A 24,988-nucleotide genomic window follows, 5' to 3' on the forward strand; every position below is an offset into this window, starting at 1 on the left:
AAACTAATTTGTCTGAAAAAATTAACTATGCCCCTGCCTTGAATACTTGAGAACTGCTCCATCTTCAAACAGTTTTGAAATGGCATTGGAGTCTCCTAGCTTCTGTTCCTTCTCGTTATGTTTGAAACAGAACAAAGCCATGTAGAAGCACTTAAAAACAAACAAAGCAAACAAAAGAAAACCTGGAAAGGGTGAGATCTGATAATGAAATGGACGGATGAAAAACACTCTTGCCAAACCCAGCTGTTTAAATGAATGTTAAGAATCAGTCACCCTGCTGTCAAGCTACCATACCCAAAATCTGACAACTTGGATATGGCTGTTTGGTTTCTGATCCTCTGAGTCATCCCAGTGGCACTACAAGTTGTAGAGAAGGACCAGAAATGCCAAGGAACAAGATACATAGGTTGGTTATCACCTTGCTGCTAGTGCTTCTGCTTGCCCTGGATGTGGTAGCATGCGAGACTGCAGCCTCATCTCTCAATGGAAACATCTACAGATAAGACATAATTCCCTGCAGGTATTCTGACTGGAAAATTTCCTGATCAAAGGGTTTCCCCTGCTCTTAAAGCTGTGTTTTCCCTGCAGCAGTCTAAAATGAACTGAATAGTGCAGGACCTGACCTGCAGCTATGCTGTGAATAAAAACTGCTGATGGCAGGCCTGTTCCATCAGGGCACTTTGTCAGAGCCCCCAGTATAGGTCTTGCCTTCCTGTCCAAAGGGCCTCAGCCTGGTCACGGTGAGCATGGAGCTGCCTGTTCCCCTCATGACGCACATTTGGCTCCATTGAGTGAGATTCTTAAACCTAAAAAATACAGCTGCAAAATAATCCTAATTCCTTCATTTCCATATCAAGTAAATATGAATCCTATTGCAAAGTCATCTATTCTAGAGCTGTAGGCTGAGGGCTGGGTTCTTGAGACGATGGTGATTGCCTGAAATGTAGTTCACATGTTATGAAAGGACACATCAACATGCTAGTCACCAAGGGAGATATGGTAATTTCTGATAGAAATGTTTGTAAAGTCTGGGGGAAAAATACAGAGGAAGAGATGGAGGGTGAGAAAATTTGCCATTTGATACCACTACACTAAAAGTGGCATAAATTTGGTATTACTAGCAGGAAAATGTATCGTGTTTTAAATGTATCGTGTACTGTACATCATGGGGTACTTTTATGTAGCAGTTTGGTGCTTTTGGTGAAGTTCTGTGTTGAGATGTAACAAAGAATATTTTATTCTACAACAATCATAAAATGTACTGTACTTTAAAGGGTCCAATCCTGTTCACATCCACAGAAATAGAAGCTTTGCCATTGACTTCCATGGAAATGAGGTCAACTACAAGATAATCAATTAAATAGGACTCCAAGAATGATCTGATATCCCCATGATACCCATTTTCACCCCATCATGTTCCTTTTTGTTACTATGACCTTCATTCTTGTGGAGTCAAATATTAATTGCTCCAAACCATGATGCAACATTATGAGAATACAACTTACAAGGCAATGATCTGAATAAAACAAAGTAGAACCAATGGGTGGGAACTTGGTGAGGTACAGGGGGCTTCTGGCCTACATGTTGGAGTGGCTTTGACACCCTGTCCATATAAATGGTGTGTATTTTATGTAATTTTAATGCATCCATTAATGAACTGATTTAAGAAATAGAAGTTTTTTTAATAAGAACCAGTTGATTGTTGATATTTTAAAAGTAATTACATTGTAGCTTCCAGACAGATATTTTGCTAGGAGGGGGAATTACATTGGCTTGTTTTTCCAGATAGAAACACATAGCTTTGGATCTATCAGGCAAATTGAAATCAAAGAAAGGGCCATTCTCAGTGGAACAGGAACTCAGTTATGAAGCATGTATCTCACAAACCTTGAAAATCTTGACTTGCAGCTTCCATTGAAAAATGGAGATGTTTGATGCAGTGACAGATAGTATACTATACTGCGTTTTCTTCTTCTATTGCTGTTTGAATTGTATATTTAGTGAATTAGTCATGATTGATGATAGTGTTTTAAGGACTTGCTATGTCTTCCTGGGAAAATATGGCATATTTTAACTATATTAATGGTTTGAGACTTAAGGATAGCACCATATATTTTTGTAATCTTTCAGCAGCGAAGCCACAATTTATACAAATGGATTCACTCTGTCTTTAGCTCAAGCAACTCTGACAAAATATGTCATTTGAAGTAATGTTGCTCATCATTCATAGACACAGAGGCTTAAGGCTACATTGCTTTGATATGAAATTGCTATGGAGTTTTCCATTCCTAGGAAGATCAGTATATGCTGTTAATGATAATTTAACTGCTTTCAGCAGTTCCAGATGAGGCTTCCTTTGAACAAAAAGTGCTTATTTACCCACAGAAGGAGTTACACTACCTTGAGTGTATTCAGGAGAAGAAAAGAAGCATTCCAACCACAACTCAGAATTACCTAAATACCAGCTCTGGAGTAGTTAAAAAACAGAGCTAATAACTATTCAGTCAGAATAGCCTATTTACAGTACAGCATATTAGTTCCCTTTATGGCACGTTGGTAGGGAGGACATCACTGCAGAGTAATGTCAAGAGCTGGGAGAAGTCTCTGACTTTGTGTGTTAGCTGAAACGGAGCCTAACCATTTTCAGTGAAACACTCCTTTTAGTTGTGATATCAGTAGTGCACCTCTGGGAACCTATCCCTGGATGGATAATAGTAAACAAAAACACAGAGCAAAATGTGATTTTTAGAAGCAATTTGAGAGTAACAGATTAAGACAGACATTCTACCTTAAAAGTGTATTGAACATTACTGCTGCACAGTGGTTTTCCTTTTGTTATCCAACCGCTTTATAGAGCCATGGTGAATTTATTACTTAAAAGCAAACAGGCAAAACCAAATCTTCCTTTCTCTATTTCATCCAGCAGTTCTGTATAAAACAATGATATCATTTGGTTTGTAGTTAAGTGATGAATCTTTATACAGTGCCTAATTATAGATGTGCTGATGCAGAAGGATTTTACTTAATTATTAGTTAAAATCTTGGAGCAAAAGACCTGTAATCCTGTATTTAGGTTGTCTCCATATTGTCCTTTTAAAATCCTTGCTCTGTAATTATTAATCCAAACAGTGTTCACCTCCTGAGAAACTGCCATGCTCTTTAGCACTGCTTCTTATGTCTTTGTCAGTTGAAAATGTGGCCTTCTAATTCTGGAAAATAGAACTGAAGTAAAAAAAAACTCTGGGTGAACAAGGCACAATGCATTTAACTGAACATTATTCTGTAAGCTGTGGCAGGAGTACTTCTTAATTATGTATCAGGTAAGATAGAAAATGGCAGGCAAAGTAGTATGTTGAGTTTTGTTTGAATGATGCAGTTTAAATGTAGTGGCATTTACTACCTAGAACAGATTGAATCGTCTTGTTCTCTTGTTGAAAATGTCAAAGCAGAATCTCAAATTGCTTCAACATATGACAAACAGAAGACACTTTCAGCAGGAAAATGAAGTGTCAGGCAGGTTTGTTACAACAAGATGACACAGCTCTGTGAAAAATTTTCTCAGAAATTACATTCCTGCTGCAAAATGTCTGTCTGCTGCTGGAGAAGTCAACAGGGACATGAAAAGCTGGGTAATGGATGGTCCTTGCATCCAATGCTGAGGAAAGCAACCTCTGCTTTGATCTCCTTGTCCAACAGAATGAGTGGTCAGGTGCTGGAATGAGCTGCCCAGGGAAGTGGTGGAGTCACCATCCCTGGAGGTGTTTGGGAAGTGTGTAGGTGTTGTACTGAGGGACGTGGTTTAGTGGGAATTATTGGTGGTAGATGTGCAGTTGGAAGGAGTGATCTTTACCAACCTTGGAGATTCTATGATTTCATGATCCTGTTGGCTGACAGGTGGGAGCTATGCTGATTTCTGTCCTGGCAATCAGCTGGAGAAATGGCAGGAGGACAGAAAGCTCCTCTCTGGGAGCCTGCATACTTGCCAGGAACTGAGGCTGAGGTGGTCAGGGGCTGGTGTTGGGGAGCCCATCACTGTGTAGGTTGTGCTCACTGGCTTGTTGTGCCACTGTGGCTGAGGAGGTGACTTGCCTTCTGCATACTGTGCGTGTGGTTCTGCTTGAGGGTAAACATACTGCCGGTTTCTTAATAAAAAATGGGGTGATTGCTTTATTTTAGGAGGTTTGTTCTTTTTCAGCTTGATCTTGCTTTAGCTTTATGTCTATGTTTTCCCCTTGATGTAAAAATGATCTCCATCTGTTAAGAAAGATTGCATGAAATACACTGACATCCTTAACAGCCACCATTTGAAGCACCTGCAGGGCTGTTTAATATCACATTTCAGGGATGTCCCCCCATTCCTGCGGCATGCACTATAACCCCTTCCCAGCTGGCTGTGGGACAAGTACAATCCATGGCTCATCCAGCTTGGCAGGGTTAGATTTTGCTCCTCTGTAACTGCCCATTTAGCAGTGATCACGCCGATTCCAAACAAGTACAGTCCCAAACACATTTTTGTGGTAATCTTCATGCTTTGCCATTACTTTTAATGTTGCCACAGTGTCTTTGTGTTGTGTCACCAGGAACTGTGTTTGCTCCTCTCAGCTGTGTGGTGTGTCACTGGGCTTGTTAACAGGGTTCTGCTGAGATGCACCAGTGTGCACTGGAGTGACACCTGTCCTCGTGCTTTTCATACACAGAGCTCTGTGCAGCCATTAGGCACGTTCCTCTTGGAGGTTTGCTTGCCATTCTTTGAATCTCCACTGACCATTAAACATTTTCAAGTAATATGTTGTTCTTAAAATATTGCAATTATTGCCGCGTAGTTGCCTCCTGATGCATGTGGGTCATGAGTGTGCCTGCTGATTTTGGATGTGTACCATTTATCTGGAGCTTCTTTTATCAAAGTTTCACAGAACATCTTTCTTAAAGGCAGTGCTTTGCTTGTGTTTGGGGTATTTCAGCAAACGTTATCAGATGAGAAAACCACCCTGTGTTTGATAGAAGTTGATATGAAACACTCAAGTCACACACTGATCACCAGGAGATTGTTCTGCTTCCCATTAGCTAGTATTAATTCTGAAGGGAGCAATGAAAGCAGTACTACTGACTCTGTAAATGTACCTCCCCACCAGAGATTTCTATGCATGTTACTTTTTCTTGTTAATTCTTGTAAATACTTTGGCCCAGATAAGGCATTAAATTACTTGCCTGAACTATCTCCTTCATTTCTTAAAGCACAGTCTTTCTTCATCTGCTTTACATTTTCTCAGTCTTTGGTCATTAGGGAGGATAAGCAGTAACAAGTGCATCTCTGATGATTTTATGTGCCTATATTCTGCCTGCTGTTATTTATTTTTCCTCTAGTCTATGCCATAATTATATAGTTTTGCCCAATATTCTTCCTGACAGTGCTATGGGCTTTAAATGGAGTTTAGTGGTGGAAGGTGGGTGGTTGGACTGGATGATCTCAGAGGTCTTTTTCCAGCCCTGGTGATTCTATGATACTATGACGTTCCATTTAAAAACTGTTGGCAGTATGGCAGCTTTGAAATTGTGATGCTCATGTTGAACATCAAAGAGGGCTGTGCTGTTATGCTCTGTAACATCTCATTATGTCCAAAGTACAGACTTCGGCTGAAATACCTTTTTAATGCAGATCTTCTGTAGTTCTATCCTCTTATTTGAAAAGCTACACACAAATCCTGGGTCTGTAAAAAAAAAAAAAGGTATTGACCCTGAGCTCATGTAGTGGTTACCTGAGACAGCAAACAAAGAGTGGGGAAGATGCAGCCAGCTTCTGCCTTGCCAGGCTGGGGCATGTGTGGTTGGAACTATGGGACAAGCTTGGAGGTGGCTTCTGACTTCAGAGAGAGCGCCCACACAGTTTTGCCTAGATACGATACCTTAGGTGATTTAATACTTGGCTGGTAGCCATCATCCACAATAATTCTCTTGATAAATCATTTCTAACACAGGTTTTTTGTTTATGAAAATAGTGGATTACTTTGAGAACTAATAAAGTAACAGTTAAAATCCTCTCCATGGTAGTTCATGTTGCTGGGTTAGTGCCATGGTGCAGCAGTTCTCTGTGTGCACAATTGGTCACATTGATCATGGGATATTAATTGGTTGTGGACTGCAGGCTTATGGTACTGTGACTTCAGGTTGACAAGAATGATAGCCTTCATTTATATGCAGAGTCTCCCACTGTACCTCAGACATGAATGATGAGATCTGACATTCTCCATCACCACTTCTTTACTTTTTTGTAAGAGAAAGAAGAGAAACAAGAAATCCAAGATTTAAAATGTCACAAAATGTTCTTTGTGGATCTCCTTGAAATGGAGGGTTGCTTCAAGCATCTTATTTCTGCTCAAAGTCCAAGAGAAACATCATGAGTGCAGATATTCTTTGTGTTCAGTACACTCCATTCATTACATAAAGTACACTCTAGTTAAGATCTGCATGCATTATATTGCAGGAAAATGCAATTTGCTTTTAGAAACAATTTATTACACTTTCTATTTCTCAGGAAACTCATGCTTGCTTTATAGAAGGAAGATACAAGACCCGCATTTAGGAAGTGAATAAAATAATCATGCATACTCTTATCCAGTCTTTTGTATTGGCAAATGTAGGAGCGTGGTAATTTGCTATCAATGATGGGCAGGAATGATAACAGAATGGCAGAGAGTCTTTTGGGGAATGTAGTTCTTCTCTTCCAGACAGGTGCCCCGAACTGGAGCGTTTACTCTTTAGCCCCCAGTGCATTACATGATGTTATGATGTGAATACCAATAACCAAAAATCATAAAACCATGGCAAATATTTTCATAAATTCAGTAAAGATTGTCTAGCATATGATGCTCTTGTGCTTCTCTCTGTAGCAGTTTATCGTTTACGTGTGCTCAAAGAGCATCACGTGTGTGGTAGCTGAAAACACCTCAGGTGAGGAGACTGGCAGCAGGGCTTCCTGCTCAGAGATGATTTTGCATCTGGAATTGCCACTTACTATTGTGTTTTAAACAGGGCCCTGTTTAAAACAAGGTCGAGCCTTGTGGCAGGAGCTGTTGGAACAGCTGGTAAGAGTGGGACAGACCAATACAGCAGGTCACTAAGGATGTGCCTGCTCTCAAAGTCCAAGGGGCTGCAGTCGGGGCCAGCTTCTTCTTAATGCTGGTAGCATCACCTCTCCAACACAGGTCTGTTCCAAGGCACTGAGGGCTGAATGGGTTAGAATCAACACCACCACTCATGATTCAAGAGCATCTGAGTGCTTCAAATTTCATTTGCATTTAGAGCTGCGTTTCAGACTGTTCCTTAAAGCTGTGACTGTGTTATATCATAAAAAGAGTTCATGTGATGAATGCTAATTATTTTCTGCTAATATAAAGATGCTAAACTCCTTCTTGCAGAAAATTGTCCCACAGAGGCAGGCCAAGAAGTGTCTTAAAGCACTCTTGATCCTGGGTGGAATTTGAAAACAGTGATGTTCGTGGTGCTGGTGGCAGAAGGGAGGCAGCCAGTTGCTGTATCGTTTCACCCCGCTGTCCCAAAAGATGCATTTCCTGCTTGAATAGTAATAAATAGAGAAAAACTCTTTGTCACTGGATAATGGCTGCTGGCTACTGTGCAAGTTCTGAGTTTATTGAGTTTGAGTTTATTGAGAATAAGTGCTCAGCATTTACTTTCAAAGGTGGAGGCATTTATCCTTTGCCAACGTTTTGTTGCAATGGCTTTATTTCTGTTACAGCAAGTGACGGATGAAGGTGCAATCATTTTGTCAGCTTGATGCTGCTGTGGTGCAGGAGAGGCTGCTCAATAGCTGAATGCTGAAAAGTGCTTTGACTGACTGGTGGCACACACTACAATACAGCTAATCAGGGAACACTGCCCCCATATAAACACAGCCTCAGAGAGCAGCGTTTTTATGAATGAATTGCTTTATGTGGTTCTCTGCTGCTTGTCACCTTGTGAGGTAATTTACTGCTGTGCCAACAAAATGAGGAGCGATCACTGTGATCTGGTAGTGGGACTTGCTGGGGATGATGTGTTAGAGGCTCAGCCAACAGAGGATACTCATTACGAGCCCAAGTGGGAACCTCTAGCTTCTTTTGACTAGCTTTTAACTCTGCAAGTGCACAGTTCAGTCCCTGGCAGCCAAGGCTATAGCTGTCACACTTACATCTGCACAGTTGGCTCACACGTTTGCATAGGTGTAAGCAGCAACATAACAGATAAAGCAGTAGCAGGTCAAGCCAGAAGCATTTGCTGTCAGCTGTTGAGAAATCTGCTGGCATAAGCTGCAGTTTCAGATGAGCCAAAGGGAGTTAGGTACATCTTTTCCAAATGGTGTAATGCTGCACTTCCTGTGGCAGCACGTGCCCTCTAGTTAACATATTGATTTCGCATTTTGCACGTGGTTCCATCTTCAACTATGGTGTGAAAGTTACAGCATCACTGCCAAGATTTTTAGCTGCCAAAGTAGATCTAAGCCATGCCTGGAAGCATGTGTATTTGAACTAGGAGTGAACAAAAGCTTAACTTGGGGTGTGAGCTAGTTTCAGATTAAGGACTTGGCATGCTGTTATTTGCCCCAGAGGATGCTATTCAAACACATCAGTTCTGCTGTCAAAAGGTTAGCCAGATTCTTGTTGGAATGATACTGGAGGCTCTGTGTTAATTACTGGTGGGAAGATGCCAGATCCTTTGATTGAAGGAAGTAGGCTGGCATGCAAATTGCCTCATAGAAGATTTGAAACAATTTTGTTAATTCCCTGCATTCTGCTTCGTATTGGGATAATTGTTCCTTTCATCATTGCAAATTACATGAACCAATGTCCAGGAGGTACGTTCATAGCAAAATGATAGAATAGCTAACGTAATTCGGGTACATCACAACCAGAGAAAAAGTCATTATCCACACCAAGAAAAGAAACCCTTCCCCAGTATTAACTAATCCTTAGTCATATGAAGGTATATTTTTACACTTCTACCTTCAGCTCTCTTAGAAGAGCTTTTTACCTGGTCTGGAAACCAACTGGAAGTAGGAAATAGTGTAGGGAAATAAAGTTGTGTCAGTTAAGTGACTGTGAGGGAAGTGATGCTTGCAGAGGCACATGGCAGTTTCTCTAGCTGCTTGCCACGACTTATCCCAGTCCGAAAGCTGTTTCTTTGCCACTGCTTTCTTATATTTTTTAGGAGAGGTTATTAGCATGTCAGCCATGTTGGGTTATGAAATGAGGTATTTTTGAAATGGTAGCAAAGAAGTGAGCTGCTAGTCTCTTGTGCTGGTACTTGGCTGCAGATCTAAGGTGTCTGCTTTTCTGAGGCACTTCACCTGGCGCAGCATATTTCCTGTGTCCATAGAGAAGAAAGGATAAAAGTACTGTGTATAATGGGAAAGTAAATGTGTGAGGATGAGAGCTGCAGAGTGTTGTATCAGTGTATTAATTGATACAATGTTGTGCCTTGAAACCCCTTGAAGAAACCACCCCCTGACAAGAGCTGTTGAAATCACAGCAACTCAGTTATTGTTTTCAACTTTCCAGTGAGGTGAAAATAAGCCTAGGAAGAGCCAGCCCTTCGAGCATTCTCTCTCATGCAGCCTTTGGCCATATCCACCAAGTTTGGAAGGGAGTCACCTGCATTTCCAGACAGACATCTCCAGGCTGTCATCCCAGATTTGTGGCTCCAAGTGATGCCCCAGGTAGCCAGCCATTACTGAGGGCAAAGCATGCAACCCTGCATGGCACCCTGCAGACTTAATTAAGTGTTGGAGAGCTGATGCATATGTAAACATAACCAAAGCCATCCCAGCCTTTTTGGGATGAAATCTTTGGAGGTAAAGTGAAGGCAAAGAACCTCCTAGAGTGCTGCATTGTCAGGCCCAGTGCACTGGGAAGGTGCCTCTGGCTGTGTGGCCGCAGGCACTGATGCTTCGGGAAGCAATCTCATCTTTATTCCAGTGTCTTTGGCATAGAAGCATTGTTGCTCACAACAGCCCAGGAGCATGTCATATTCCAGGGGATCAGAAAAACTTATAGACAGCTCTATCCCAGCTCTTCCTGTGGCAGTTAACAAGGTTATTCATACCTCTTTGCAGAAGTACTGCTGTATATTTTAATAATAGGAAGAATGTATGCAGTGCATTTGTTTGTTACAATTTAGAGTAAGTGAAGCAAGAGTTAGATGAGAGCACATAATGCTGCTAGGTTTATGAAAGAGGTTGATATAGTAACAGCATTAGCATTTTGTTCTAGCTTCCCTTTTAGCAAGGCTGGAATTCAGTGCCACTAAGATCTATAAAATTGTCCAGAGAACTTAAAGGAATTTCTCTTAGAGGAATTTGCATTTGAATGAAGGTTGTTTATGGACTTCTGTCGAGTACAGAGATTGTTTTAGATTAGAATTCCTTGTAGCTGAGAAAACCTCGCTTCTTCTTACTGCTTAAGAAAGACCAATAGTGAATTTCTTCAGGTGAATAAGGATTCTTATGGCTGAGCTCCAAAGTAAGGATGGCTTTTATTTTTTATAAACATTAAAGACCCAGCAGTTCATCACCTTTTAGACTCAAAATCCCTTTGGGCTATTTCACTTCCTCCATGAAGAGCTCTGACTGGCTGCCAGATCGTTGTAATGTTTGCTCTCCAAGAACAATATGGCAAAATAGAACCACTTAGAATGCGACTTACAGGAGTGCATTTCAAAGCCTTCCAAAGTAAAAGTAAAGCTGGAAGAAGCTCCGCTTGGGTTGGGATGTGATGGGTGCAGAGTGAGGTCTGCACAGAACATAGTGCTTTAATGTACACATTTTATGACCAGTGGAAAATGTGATAAATTACACAGTCTGAGTAGCCTGAAGCTACCACAGCCTTGGCTCAGCCATGTGCATTGCTTCCAGCACCAGGCTTTCTATCCTCTGCCAAACTTGATAAGCAACATAAGTAAATATGTAGCTAAGTATTCCAGTCGTGGGACTTCCTGCTAACCTAGCTCTAGTGTCTGTTTGCAGTGCACTTAGCTCAGTGATCCAGTGCTGTAGCCAGCAAGCTGATCTCAAACTGGATGAAGCGACATGGGAAAGTGAGCGTCTCCTGTGTCAGAATAAGGCTGCATTCATGTGAACTTTCCTCCTCCAGAACATGCTTGGAGGGAGGCGTGAGCTGTCTTGTCTGCCACTAGGTGCCAATAATGTGCTGTAAGCGGAACCAGAAGCTAAACTGCTTCACTTATGGCCATGCTTCTGATTTATTGGTAAGAAATAATGCGAATGTGTTTCACTATGCCAAAAACGATGATTGCTGGGCTCCTGCCTAGCTGTGTTGCTCACTGTTTTCCTAATTGTGATGCATGGCTTTTGCTGCCATGTCCAGAGCATCCTATCCAGCATGAAAGTAAAGTGGTGGAAGAGATGAGGCTTGCTCCCTTTCCCACCTAGGGACATAATGGAAAAAATGAGCACTGGCCATTTGTTGATTGCCCCGTCTCCAGACCTTGCTTTTGTCCCCTGCCAGGCTCTCTGCTCCGTAGCCCGTAACATGGGAGGCCTTGTTATGAGAAGCAATGTAGCAACAGCTTATCTAAGTGCCTGCTGCAGCAGGTGGCTCATTCTCCCCAGTAAAAACAGTCTTGCAAATGGTAGGACAGGCCTTGCTGTTAACGTTCTGTGCGTGGCGCTTGACTCCGAGGCAAGTGTTCAATAATTTGGAACTACAGAAATCTGAAGTTACAGCTCTGTAATGGAAGCAAATTTTTAAAATTTTGACCATAATATTCAAACTTACTAAACTCTCAATTGGACGTGATTATATTATATTATATGCTGTAAGTGTCCTTGCAGCCAGTAGTTTCACTGTGATCTCAGAATCACAGCGTGGCTTGGGTTGGAAGGGACCTTAAAGCCCCCAGTCCCACCCCCTGTTGCAGGCTGGCTGCCCCCCTCCCAGCTCAGACTGCCCAGGGCCCACCCAGCTCGGCCTTGGGCTCCCCCAGCAGATGGGGTTTCATGATCCCCTTCCTGGTCTTCTGGCTGTGCTTCTGAAGCAGTGTACCAGGTTGCAGGTGCATGGGCCTCAGATGTGTGTGCAGAAGAGCAGGTCAGTGGCCATCATCTTATGCTCATCAACACGCATGCTCTGGGCCATGGTTAGGAGGGCCAAGTTGGCCAAAAAGGATGGGGATGGTCTGGCGTTTTGGGTTGCTAGTAGTGGGAGCACCTTTTGTGGGCACCAAGCAGCTGGCAGGTATGTTGTTCCCTTGTATCATCAAGAGCTATATCCCAGCTGCCATCTTAGCCAGTTCTTCCTGGGACAAGGGTGGCACAGTTATGGGTTGGAGGAGATGTACTGGGAAGGACCTAGCAGAGATAAGCGGATGACCAGCCCTGTCAGGACCTTGCAAGTCCTTATAACACTAACCTGCTAACACTGGTACCTCTGCAGATGATCTATGCATGACACAACATCAAGGTCATGGCCATCTCCTACTGCTACTTTGAGCTGATGAACGAGCTGCTGCCTGGGCTAAGGGCAACTGTCAGTTTGATCTAAGAAAGCTCTGGGCAGGCTCATTTCCTATCAAATCAGTAAGTGGTGAGATTTCTGAGGAGATAAGGGCAGTTTTGCCCTAGTCTTTTACAGGCAAATGCAAATTCAGTGTAGAAACTTAGATCTAATAAATTATAGTGATGAATTTTAACAGAAAAAGCTTTCTAGTAAACTTGAAGTGTTTCATTTCTGTGATGCAAGATATTGTATTTATTTAAAAACAAACAATAGCAACAGCAAAACTTCTTTTTTCCAGGATTACTCAGTCTTACTTCAAGGTAGCTCAGACTTATAAAACTTAGCTGCATGGTCTCGCACTGAGCTTTTAACTGGGTCAGGAAAGTGGTGCTCACAGCTCTGTTGCTCAGTAGTACTGCTTGTTACTCTGTACTCAAGTAGTCACCTGGTAGGAGCAGCCTGAGTATTGAGAATAGAAGGTGATGAGGTCCCTACTTAGTGTTGTGGGTAACCTGGCAAGTGGCTCAGCACCACACAGTCATTCTCTCACTCTCTGACTTCCCAGTGGGACTGGGGAAAGATCTGGAAAAAAAAAAACAACAAACACAAATAGAACTTGTGGATTGAGATAAAAAGCTGTTTACCAAGATAAAGAAGAGGAAAAAAGAATTAGAGTTATGATAATTATATATATGTGTGTGTATGTGTGTAACAAGTGATGCACAAGTAATTGCTCCCCACCTGCTGACCAATGCCCAGCCATTCCCTTGGCTGCACCCCTCAAACTCAGGTCTTTCTTTCTGCAGGATGTCATACGGCATGAAATATCCCTTTGTCTAGTTTTGGTCATCTGTCCTGGTTCTGTCCCCTCCCAGTTCCTTGTATCCCCTCGATACCCACACTGGCTGGACAGTGCAAGAAGCAGAGAAACTGAACTGTCTTTGGCTCTTTACATCACTGCTGAGCAACATCTAGAAACACTGGGTTGCAGGAGAAATGTGGAAGCGCTTGTGTTATCAGTATCGTTTTTCTTCTAAAACCAAAATACAGTGCCATGCTGGACATTATGAAGAAAAACAGTTCAGACCCAGCTGAAACTAAGGCACATTTGCTTTGAGAAGAACATCCCAATGCCTCGTCCTCTTTGGGTGGGAGTGTAGGTGAAGTGTGAAGCTGTTGGGACTCAATGCACAACATTCTGTGCAAGTTTTCTTTAAGAATCTAAATACCACTGTGGGAAAACTTGAAGACATGTTGGGATTGGTCACACTGAAATGATTACATGGACACTGCAAATGAGTTAAGCGCATTAACTGCAAAATATTTGATCTAGGCATCATATAGATTAAGAATTAGAAATGGAACTTCTTTTCGTGTTTTGTTTAAGGGTGTGAAATGAATGTGAAATGTGAACATGAAATGAAATCATTCATTTCCACTGAATCAGCTGCCACTGCAGCCACTAAAAGTTCAGTACTGCATTGTCAGCCTAGCAGCCAAAGCAGCAATACCATGTAATAAATGTTTACATACCACCAAGCCTACAAACATTTGATTGCTTACATGACAGAGGTTTTCTTATCCGGTTATTTGTCTCAATTTTTCCATTACATTTTCTCATTTTGTTTTCTAGCTTTACTCACAGACAAGCCTCCAAAGCCATTGTTCCCCATGGAGAACCAGCCAACTGTTATAGATGTCCAGCTGGGTAAGTCCCCTTCTGGGAATAATAGATCCTACACTTCCACTCTGGTAGCAGATGGGGAAAATTGAAAGTGCTAAGAAAGGTTTAGCGGTACTGTTATTACATGCAAATCAATTTACAGCTTCTCATTTATAAGTGTAGAATTCACTGCCATTGCAATTTAAAGGAATGAACTTGTGAAACATCAGGGAATGGCAGTACTAATTGGTTACACAGGGTATTAGATATGAGGTTCTGCTGTTCTCTTTAATGTATGATTGATAGACTAACATATGTCTACATTGGAGTGGTATTGATCAGCTGATGTTCTCCCTGAGACAAATAGTCTCATAAAAGAAATGCTGATTCCTTTAAAAGTTAATGGAAAACAGTGCATTTTCAGGTTGTTCTGAAGAAAGGACTTTTGATGAAGATGCTTGTATATTTTCTCACTCCTGTTGTATTTTCTTGTGTGATTGCATATCCTTGACTCTCAGCTGGCAGCCTGTATTTTCTCATGTTGAAAGACTGTTAGAAAGTTCTGCAAACTTTGGGGAACTGCAAAGGCATCTTGTTGCTGAGTTGCTTGGCTTTGAAGCTTCAGAGGTTTTCTTCAGTGCCTTGAAAACAGATTTCTAATTTTAAGTAGCATAATTGGAATTGCTGTTCAGGACTGTGGTGTTTCAACTATAAGAGATGTTTTGTAGGCATGAGTTTTTCACTGTGTGCTGAAGGTACAGTGTTTCCTTTATCTAAACCTTAAGTCTCTTCCTCTGTTATACCAAAAGTTGGTTAGCATTTAATGGTAGAATGATGTTTAAAGGCAAGCAGGGTGAGAATAGAACGTGCAAGATTGTAGCGCCTACAACAAATGTGGCAAAGCCTTTTGTCTGGTTTTCTGATGTCAGTTTTTTAAACTATGTGCCTAACATTTTCAGCAAAACACTGGAGATGCCACGGAATACCTAAAAACAAGGCTTGAATTCCTGAATGTGACGACTGAATTGTGGCCAGAATGTGAATAATTTATGCCCTTTCCTAAACTTGCTCTCATGTACCTGAATAGAGTTGGTAGGCAGGCAGGACTTGCACAGGGAAGGCAGTGGGAGATCCAGGCTGCAGCCAACACCTTCTGAGTGCTGCACACTCAGGTTCCCTTTTTTGGGAATCATGTGTAGCTGATCACAAAGCGACCCCAAAAGAAGGAAATATACATGGGTCTGAAGCCACAGTCAGAAGCCCACCAAAACTAATAGCAAAGCAGTCATCAAGGTTTGGATCAGCCCCAAAGGCTGAATGTGGTCCCCAGGTGCAGCTTCTTTAAAGTCAACTTTCTAATGATTTCCTCTGGGAGCCTGCAGTCCCTGCTGCATGCAGCTGTGAGATAGAGGCACTCCAAGTGCACGTCTTTGCTTCCTGCTCTTTCATTGCATCTTCATTTCCTGCTCCAAGTTCCCCGGTTCCATCAGGACTCTGTTGATTTTGTACCAAGTTTCTTCTTTCTTCCTACGTGGAAACATTTTGTTCTGACTGATTAAAAAGTGTTTGATTAAAATAAATAAGAAGATGGAAACAAACAAAACCTTTTCTCTCCTTGGAGATATTGCTCCCAAATAGGATTTGGCGATATCTCCAGAGTGAAATACAAATCTTGCATCATTATATGCTGAAATGTATTCCATTAGTTCCCCTCTAAGATCAGGGAATTTACATATGGTGCTTTTAATCTGATACAATAATGCATTTGGTTATTGCCAGTAAACCATATTATGCTGTAAAAGTTTAATGTTTATAGATGAACCTGAAATTATTTCTGTGATATACAGTGAAATTCACCATGCATTCCTGATTTTAAATGGACGATAGATGGAGCTGGAAGGTTCTTAGAGAACACTTTGGCTTGCGGGGGGGCCCTGAAGCTGTGCTGACCTCTGCTGTGGGCTGCTGCCCTGCTCTGAGCACCAGGCTTTGTAGGTAAGAGAATGGTTTGGCTACAGTAAAGTAACTAGATGGAGTTCTCTGTAAGGTCATCTGCTGGAATACTCCTTTGAAAGCTTGCTATGCTCCTTGGAGTTTTGAACAAGTGATGTATTAGGCATGAAAACAAAGTTTGTTTGAAAGGATGTGTGTTTTAGAAGACCTGTAGACCTCAGGGTTGAGTCACCCAATGTGCTTGCGCTACCTGTGGTCCTGCAAGTACAAATGTGCCTCTAAACTGCAGCAGAAATGGAGTTTAATTCATCTGCTTCTTCTGCAGAGATTATTTTAGATTTCTACTGGAAAGCTAATCTCTAAAGAAACTGATGTTTTAGCCTTGTAAGCAGAGGAGATTTATAGTTATTCTACCATTATTCTGAATGATGAGCGCAATGCACTGCAAAATCTTCCTAGAACTCAAGGCAGCAGCCTGACTATTCAGCAGCTTATTTGACCTGATAGCAGACTTCAGAACTCACCTTTTGGTTTTCACATTTTGTATGAAGACTCAAATGAAACTAGTTATGCACAGTTCTTATCAACGGTGGATAAAAGAATTTCTTTGGGCTTCAAACATGGCCCACAGCCTGCCTTGTTCTTCTTAAGGAGCATGCATGTACTTTTTGCTTGTTCCTTTTTCCTTTGGAATCTGACAAAGATCAAAACCTTGCCAAGGTTACAGAGAAGCAGAAGTTAGTATTTACGTCTTTCTTGTTTTCTGTATTTGATTGTGTTGGAGAAACAGAGAGAAGAGAGATGAGCACAAAAGAGAATCCTAGAGGACCAGGGAAATAGTCCAAACAGTTTTACTGTTTTGGATGCTTTAGCAGGTCAGATAATTACTTCAACTCTTTGCAAACCTGGAAAATAGCAACTGTTTAGTTGTTTATTGTTCATTTGTTTCATTCAAGAAGGGGGAATAAAACGGTACCACCAAATTGTTTGTTTCATAGCTTCTGGCATTGGGGTGGTAGCATAGCAGTAGTTCTTTATTGCATGATAATACAGCAGGTTGAACCTTATATCTTGAATGAATGCTTTTGCAAATATGAGTTTAATATAATATCATCTGCTTCTGAAAAGGATGTTCCCCCTCTACAACTCCCTGAAATGAGGTTGTGGCAAGGCAAGGGTTGGCCTCTTCTCCCAGATGACACCGATAGGAGAGGGAATGGCCTCAAGTTGCACCAGGAGAGATTCAAGTTGAATGCTAGGAAAAATTTCTTCTCCTAAAGAGTGATTGGGTGCTGGAATGGACTGCCCAGGGAAGTGCTGGAGTCACTGTTCCTGGAGGTGTTCAAGAACCATGGAGATGTGGTACCTGAGGATATTGTTTATGGGGCAGCATTGGTGGTAGGTAGACAGTTGGACTAGATTGATCATAGCTGTCTTTTCCAATCTTAATAATGATTCTATGTCTGTATTCCTGAGTTACTTCCATTGATCAAAAGCTGATTAGATTGTCTGAGGCACAGAAGTTTTCTGCTTAGGAGATAGGGTGACTTCAAAAGAAGGCTATGGACATTGTGTTTAATAAGATTTTTTGCCATAAATCCTTACTTTTACGTGTGCCCCGGTGGCGCAGCGGTAGGAATGCCGTGCTGCAACACCGGAGGCCAGGGTTCGAATCCCCTGTGGCGCAAGTGGTAGAAGTGCTGCTCTGCTACACAGGAGGCTCGAATCCCGGGGGTTAGACTCTATGATCTCTAAGGTCCCTTCCAACCCACACAAGACTATGATACTATGATACTTTTCTGCTTTAAGAATTTAACTGTCTCCCTTGGTCTGAATTTGAACTTAGTAAAGTTTATGTCAACATGATTCAAAGTAGTTGTTCTAAGATTTATTTTTGTATTTATTCTGTTGCTTGCTAACTACCTACATGGATTGTTCATACTAAATCAGAGAGGCTAGGGAAACTGATTTTGGTCTTTTCCGTATCAGAAGTCTTCAGGCTGTGGTACAGTAAGTACACTCTGCTAATTCCTGAATTTAGATCTTAAACTCTTTTCTGCCTAACTTTGTTCCCCCTTAGTACTTTGTGAATGTGGAAAGAAAGATGAGCAACCCTTTGCATTTTGATTACATGGTTACTAGCTACAAGCTAAAGCTTTCTGTTGTGTTATTTTTATAACGTTACACAATGATTGCAATGTTAACTTGGTATTTTCCTTATGAATATTTAGTGAGATCTAGGTGAGGCTGCAATGAATGTTTGTGTCTGCATTAAATATGGTTGTATCATTTACTTTTAAATTGGAAACTGTTTTTGCTTTCAGAAATTTACTTAAGAAACACAGCAGGAGAAAACAAGCCAGCAAACATCTATGTTAATTTTCTGAACAAGAAAAATATCAAGGAATTTACCTCACTGATTTCATGGTACTTCCCGTGTTGAAAGATGCTGAGGGAAGCAGACATGTATTTTATGAGGATTCTCATTTTTCCTAATAGCTGACCTGTTCAGAAAGATTTTGTTTCTAAAAGATTTAACAGTGCAATTCCCCTGGACTAGTTATTAAGAAGATCAATAGTATGAGTGTGAACCAAGCATGGGGGAACATGCAGAGTTACTATATCTGCTGACAGGTATGGAATAGAATAAAAATAGTATTTGAAAAAATAAAAATAAAAAAAAAAAATAGTGGAAGGTCCTTTTTGTTTGAAGCGCTGGCTCCATGCTCTTCTGGTGAGACCTGGAGCTTTTGCCACTGTCTGAAATGGTGGGGCAGCCCAGGTACATAATTGCAAGGTGTTCTTGGCCCCAGTGGAGTGAGGTTAGGCACAGGAGTATGCCCGACTGCCAGGGCTGCTGCCCAAGTGCATGGAGCTGCTGCAGCTGGCTCTTCTCCTGTGAGCTCATAACCGCATCAGGCTTGGAAGGATTTTCCTGGGAATGGAAATGGCATTTGTTGGATCTTCAGACTGAACATCCCTTTGCTTAGATAGGAACAACAGGGGGAAATAAATAGCATTCTTTCCTCATGCAGTTCACACATTCTGTATGTGTGTAAGAAAGCTGAGATGTTAGATGTAGATCGCTCCCCTTTCATGTCTTCCAAGCTTAAAAAGGTCTTAGTAAGGTAACTGACTTCTTGTCTTTGATTTCTTGAGATACATCAATCAATACAAAATCATAAACGTATGAAACCAGAGTCTTATAAAGCATGTGAAACCAGAGCCTTGATATGAGATACAGCAAACATGTAGGTAATATCTCTTCTAGTGTGAAATAGAGTAGCAATCAGCAATTCTGCTTTAACTGTTTAAATCAGCCTTTCAAGATATGACTCCTTTTCCACAGGAGAGCAAACCCCATGCACTGTTCCTTTCCCTTGAGTGGTTATGGATGTGCTATGTAAATGTCCCAAACTCTGTGCTGGAATAATCCCTCCCTCTCAGTGGTGCAGACTGTAACACCAAAATCTTTGTGTTCCTGCACAGAAATACATGAAGGAGCAATTTTCACTAGCAAATGAAGAAACATCAGGTGTATCTTCTTGAAGAGCTGCCTGCACTTGCAGCTCAAAGGATGCAACACTGAAGCTCTTCCAACCATGCGTGCCCATGTGAAGGGATGCAGGATTTGCATTTATTACAATCATTTTGTACTGATCTGCAGGGAATATTAGAGACAAATTGTCTGACATTTAGGTTTAGAAGTAGTTCCCTAAATACCGTAAGTGTATTACTGCTAATGCTTTGATGCTAATTTGGTGTGTTGTTAATACCCCTGCTTCTCTCAGGGATAATGGGAAAATGCTGTACTTCAGAGACCTGGGGCTGGGTTCTGTTGTTCAGCTGGCATAAATCCTCCATTGTTTTATCTCCTGTGAGGTTAATCCAGATTTCCACCTGTGAAGCAGAGAGCAGCGTGCTATTCCACTTCCTTTTGCTTTAGTTTGCTTGGAAAGATAGTACCAAATACTAGATGCTGGTCCGTAGTTTTCACATCCACAGAACCTGTGGGACTGGCACAAATATGTCAGAAAGCAAGATTTGGCGTTTCCAGGATTTTTCTTTTATGCTTCTATAAACGATTTGTTTCTCGTGTTGATTTCAGTGGTCATTACATCTGTCTTACATATGCTCTGAGAACAAAACGACACCACCTGTATGGAAAATATAGCCGAATCGATGTAATTGCAGCTACCGTAGCAATTGCAGTACTTCAGTTAAATCTGTTGTTTCTTTCACTGAAAGAATGTGGGAAGGAAGGAACACACCAGTATGTACTGGTTTGCACATCTTCAGCAGCATTCATGCAAGGTCAGTTGAGGAACGACTCAGATCATCTCGCACTAGTAAAAGCTTCTCTGCAGTGGAGGCAGGTTTGTGTGCATGTCAGGATGTTCGTCTTTAGCACTGTACTGGGTCTAAGCTGTCATTAACAAATACAGCCATCAATTAAACCAGCATGGGCATGCCGTTCTGCTGGGCTTCACTAACAGAGCTCCTGTTTGGTTTCTGGCTGTGAGGCCTGGAAAGCAGGCAGTAGATCATCTCTGCAGAAGTGAAGCTCAGTTTGAGGAGCAAAAATTAGAACAGACGTTCTCACTGGAGAACAGAAGATTAGAGCTGTTGGTGATAGCAGCAGTTATTTACTCTCCAGACTTTTCCTACTTTGCTCTGGAGTTTGTCTTCTTTAGAAGGGAAGATAATACTCATCCATTTTCCAGGAATGTTGCGACAATAAAATCAGGAAGTATCAGAGAAGTGCTTTGTTAAGAGCAAGAAGGAGTACAGGTGGGGAAGGCTATAGAATATCCTGAGTTGGAAGGGACCCTCAAGGATCACCAATTTAGCTCCACAGAGGACTACCCAAACCCAACCCATGTGACTGAGAACAGTGTCAAATGCTCCCTGAGCTCCAGCGGCTCAGGGCCATGCACATTGCCCTGGGGAACTGGCCTGGCTTTGACCAAAGCTTTCTCCTTGGGCTCGTTCCCTTTCTGTTTCTGAGCACAATTGCAAACACTGAGGTATTTGACTGTGCAGTCCTCAGACATATGCTGCTGTGCATTGAGTGTCAGGCGGTATTAATGTTCCAGAGGAGAGAACCACAGGGCAAAGTTTGCACCATTTTCCATGCTTGTTAGAAACACTGTCACTGGAAGGGATTCATGTTCTGCCATTTTACATTCTCTCTACAGTGTTTGTCATATGAATGAGTTATTAGGCTGTGAATGCCTCATATATTCTGTAAATTACAGGGTAGAAGCATTCAGCAGCACTATTTTGACCTTTTCAGCATTCTGCGATTTGCTGGGCATGCCATTCCACATCTCATGTTTATGGCCTCACTAAAACGTAGGGATGGAGCAGAGTGGGCAAACAGTCAAAATACACAGGGCTACAAAAGGTCAGGGTCATGCATCACAATGCCACTGTCCAGTGCACAGTGGAGATTAAAATCTTGACTAACCATTCTCATAATTTCTCTTTCTTCACTGAAGAATAACACAAAATTCTACTTCATAATCTGTTCCAAAGGCACAGAAAATGAAGACTGATGGCATAATCTTTCTTAAAATTTCAGAATTGTAACATCAAGATCGTGGAGGTCATGAAAATCAAAGCTGTCCAAGTCCTTCTGGAGAAATGAGGAGAAATTCCACTCACCTAATCTTTGCTTCATTTAATCTGTTACACAGCTTTTGCTTTTAGCTTCATCCCTTTGTTTCTCTCCTACAGAAACGAATAGCTTGTTTTAGGAAATGGAAGTCTGACTGTTAAATCTGGGTCAGTTTGCTGTTCGTACATGAGACATTTCAGTCCAAATGAGAAAGAGTCAAAGCAAAATTTCTCTAGAAATGAAAAGACTAAGGACATGTTGTAGGTGAATTCTCAGTACTCATAATCAGATTAAAAGTAAAATTATAGAAAGCAGTGATCTGTGGAAATGTGGAAGAGGCATGCTGCTTTCTATAGCATGTTTGTAGTTTGGCAAGCCAGTTTCACAGTAGAAGACTGTACATTTCTACTACCGACTGAGCTGTTGTTGCCTGATTCTACTGTGAGTGGCTTATTAATTTTAACATGCTTGGCTCTAGTCCCATGAACAAATTAATATGATTAGTCAGGAAAACATCCCGTGAGATTTCTTTGGAGCTTAGTCAGGTGTGCGTTCCTCCAGTCCAGAGAAGCATAGGAGTAAGCATGTAAGTCATTGAGCAATGCTTTATATTGCTCAAATACAAATCTTACTGACATACTTGTACGTGTAATTAAAAGACGTAAGTAAATCTAATTTTACAACTAGCAGAGTCTTAAATCTAAATTATCTGCACATGGTGCTGCTAGAAACTTGGTTCCAAAGTGTGCAAGTGGTGCTTGATTCTTTGCTTCTCAAGCGTTACACAGTTCTTCCCTCCCCTGTCATCCAGGCATATTCCATAAATACATCTGAACTTGATGGACTCTTCTGAATAGTTTTTTTTCTGCTAAGTCCTGAATATGCAGGATTGAAAAGTAAACCTGGTTTAATTAGGCAGGCTCAGCAAATGAAGCTTTCTGTTTCCTGATTACATTGCCATTAACTCTTTTTAATAATTTCCTGATCTGCACTGATGAATTCAAAATCAAATTTATAGATCATATTCTGCAGCCTATCATTCAAATCGTTGATGTTAATAAACACTCCATTCAGACTGCTGCTTTGCTGGAGCGTTTGAGCACTTGTCCCAGTAAGGTGAATGCGTAAAGAACTAGAGGAAGCAGAGGGTTTCACTGGTGAGTCCAGTGGCTATTTGTGGTTCAGTTTGATCTGAATTCATGCTTTCATGCTCAGGTTCCAGAGGCTGCTTGGTTTGCAGTAAGAAACCTGAGTTACAGAGCATCGGTGGTGAAGCACTTCTCTTTAGAAGTATAGTTTATCTTTTCTAAATACCGTCTGACACAACAAGTGGTTTGTAGATACTGACTTGCTACTCCCACTGTGGTACTGCTGCTCCTGGGAAGGACCGGTTGTGTTCTGGCAGTCACTCAGATGCAGCAGCCAGGTGGGCTTCTCTTGGTTTTGGCATTTGGGACTGCAGCACATCCCAACCCCACGTGTCCATTCGCAGCCTGACCTGTTTTTAACAAAACATTTCTTAACACAAAAGATTCTCAGGCAGACTTGTGATCTCAAACATGGAAAATTTCAGCAAGCATTTGGGGCTTACAGGCCGTAGTTCTGCCTGGAGAATAAGCAGGAAGTCTGCAGGTGAATTGCAATGTGTCATATCTAACAGCAGACATAGAATCAAGGAATCACCAAGGTTGGAAAAGACCTAAAAGATCATCCAGTCCAACCATTCACCTATTACTAATAGTATTAATTAATTACATGAGCATCTTAGATTATTTTAGGGTAGCTTTTTTTGGAAGAGAGACCAGTAGGTCCTCCCTGGGAATTTGCAAGCATCTTCTTTACTGTGCTACTGTTTTATCAGGTTCTTCATTCTTACCCATCTTACCCAACATCCTTTGTCAGCTGCGCATTGAGATGCTTTCATTGTGCAGTGCTTCTCGCCACACACCCGAAGACATTCTGGTTTTCTCAGCTGTGTGATGTAAAGTTTGTCTATAACTAACTCATGGGTACGTATCTTACTTGTTTCCTCTAACGCCTGATCCATCTGTCTAGCAGTGAAATCCCCTTCAGAGTTTACTCATCTAGTTTCTAAGACCACATTCATGAAACTTACCAAAATCTCATGACTAAGACAGCTTTGGGGAATTTCTGTGGCAGTTAGTATTTTCAAGTGGAGATACTGTGAGCGTATTTAGACATCTTGAAAGTGCATCACTTTAAACAAAGGGATTTTTTAGGGGAGGAAAAACAAATGCCGTGATAGGAACTTCCAGAGAAAATATTTAAATCATTTTATGTTTGTTTGTGTTGTTTTTTTTAACCAGACAATATGAAATGAGTATGAGATCAAAAGTGGGCAACAAAACAACTGATGTGAAAAAAGACTGTTGTTTCCTTGCTTTGTTCATGATTGACATCACCGGTTTTCAAAGCTGGTTTTGACTGTTGAATCTAATTTACTTCCTGCATCAACTTAGTTGAAACAGAAGTGTAAGTGGGAAGGAACCCAACAGGAAGTAAAACAGCTGACCACCTTCTGAATCCAATAACTATAGCCAGCAAGGAGTACATCTCTTACCTAGTGAAAGTAAAACTGTCACCTAAGCCTTGCAGCAGATTTTTGTACACCAGCTTGTGCTGCTTTTTAACAAGATACAATACCCAAATCTTTCATCCTCTATGATAATTCTGCCCAGCAAATGGCATTGGTAATAAGTCACATCAGTGGAAGCCAATCCAAGCTGCCTGTGGTTTGATTTACATTCTATAGAGGTTGTTCTACACAAAATGCTGAGGAAACAATAGGTGCTTCTGTGTCCCCTGATTGAAAAGTGGGATTATTCACGTTATTTCTTTTTAAATTCTGTCTTTAAAAAGAAATATTCATTCAGTCCAATCTCTGTCTGCTCAGTGAGGGAGGAAGCAGCCCTTAAGCCTCATCTGAGCAATCAGCAGTGGTAGGTTGTTTTGAGTCTGTAATGCACCCTGACAAGGAAGGTCACTGAATTGAGGTAGGCGAAAATAAAATTTAAATGGAATAAAACCAAGTAAAACCCTGGGACAAAATTGCAACGTTCTGGTTTTATTTTTGAGACGTTTGAGTGCACTGGGATTTTCTGAGTGTCTCTCACCAAAGCTGCATGATAAGAACCTGGAAAGCAAGTGACAAAGCACAGAAGGGAGCTGGCTACTCTGTGAGTACTGAGCAGAGATTTTCCATTTCATCCATCATTCAAAGCATGC

At 41.4% G+C, this 24,988-nt stretch overlaps 1 protein-coding gene across 5 annotated transcripts in view; it reads left to right on the forward strand.

The window, feature by feature from the left end:
* Positions 1–24,988, forward strand: part of IL1RAPL2 (interleukin 1 receptor accessory protein like 2) — a 298,053-nt gene that overhangs the window by 194,744 nt on the left and 78,321 nt on the right. For all 5 annotated transcript variants that reach the window (XM_015860827.3, XM_032444395.2, XM_032444394.2 and 2 more), the window contains exon 6: positions 14,140–14,214. In XM_015860827.3, coding sequence (XP_015716313.2) covers positions 14,140–14,214 — 75 coding nt within the window. The remainder of the gene's footprint in view (positions 1–14,139; positions 14,215–24,988) is intronic.

The sequence above is a fragment of the Coturnix japonica genome, chromosome 4 (genome assembly GCF_054131305.1).
Source record: "Coturnix japonica strain WE chromosome 4, WE-NBRP24, whole genome shotgun sequence".
Lineage (NCBI taxonomy): Eukaryota > Metazoa > Chordata > Aves > Galliformes > Phasianidae > Coturnix > Coturnix japonica.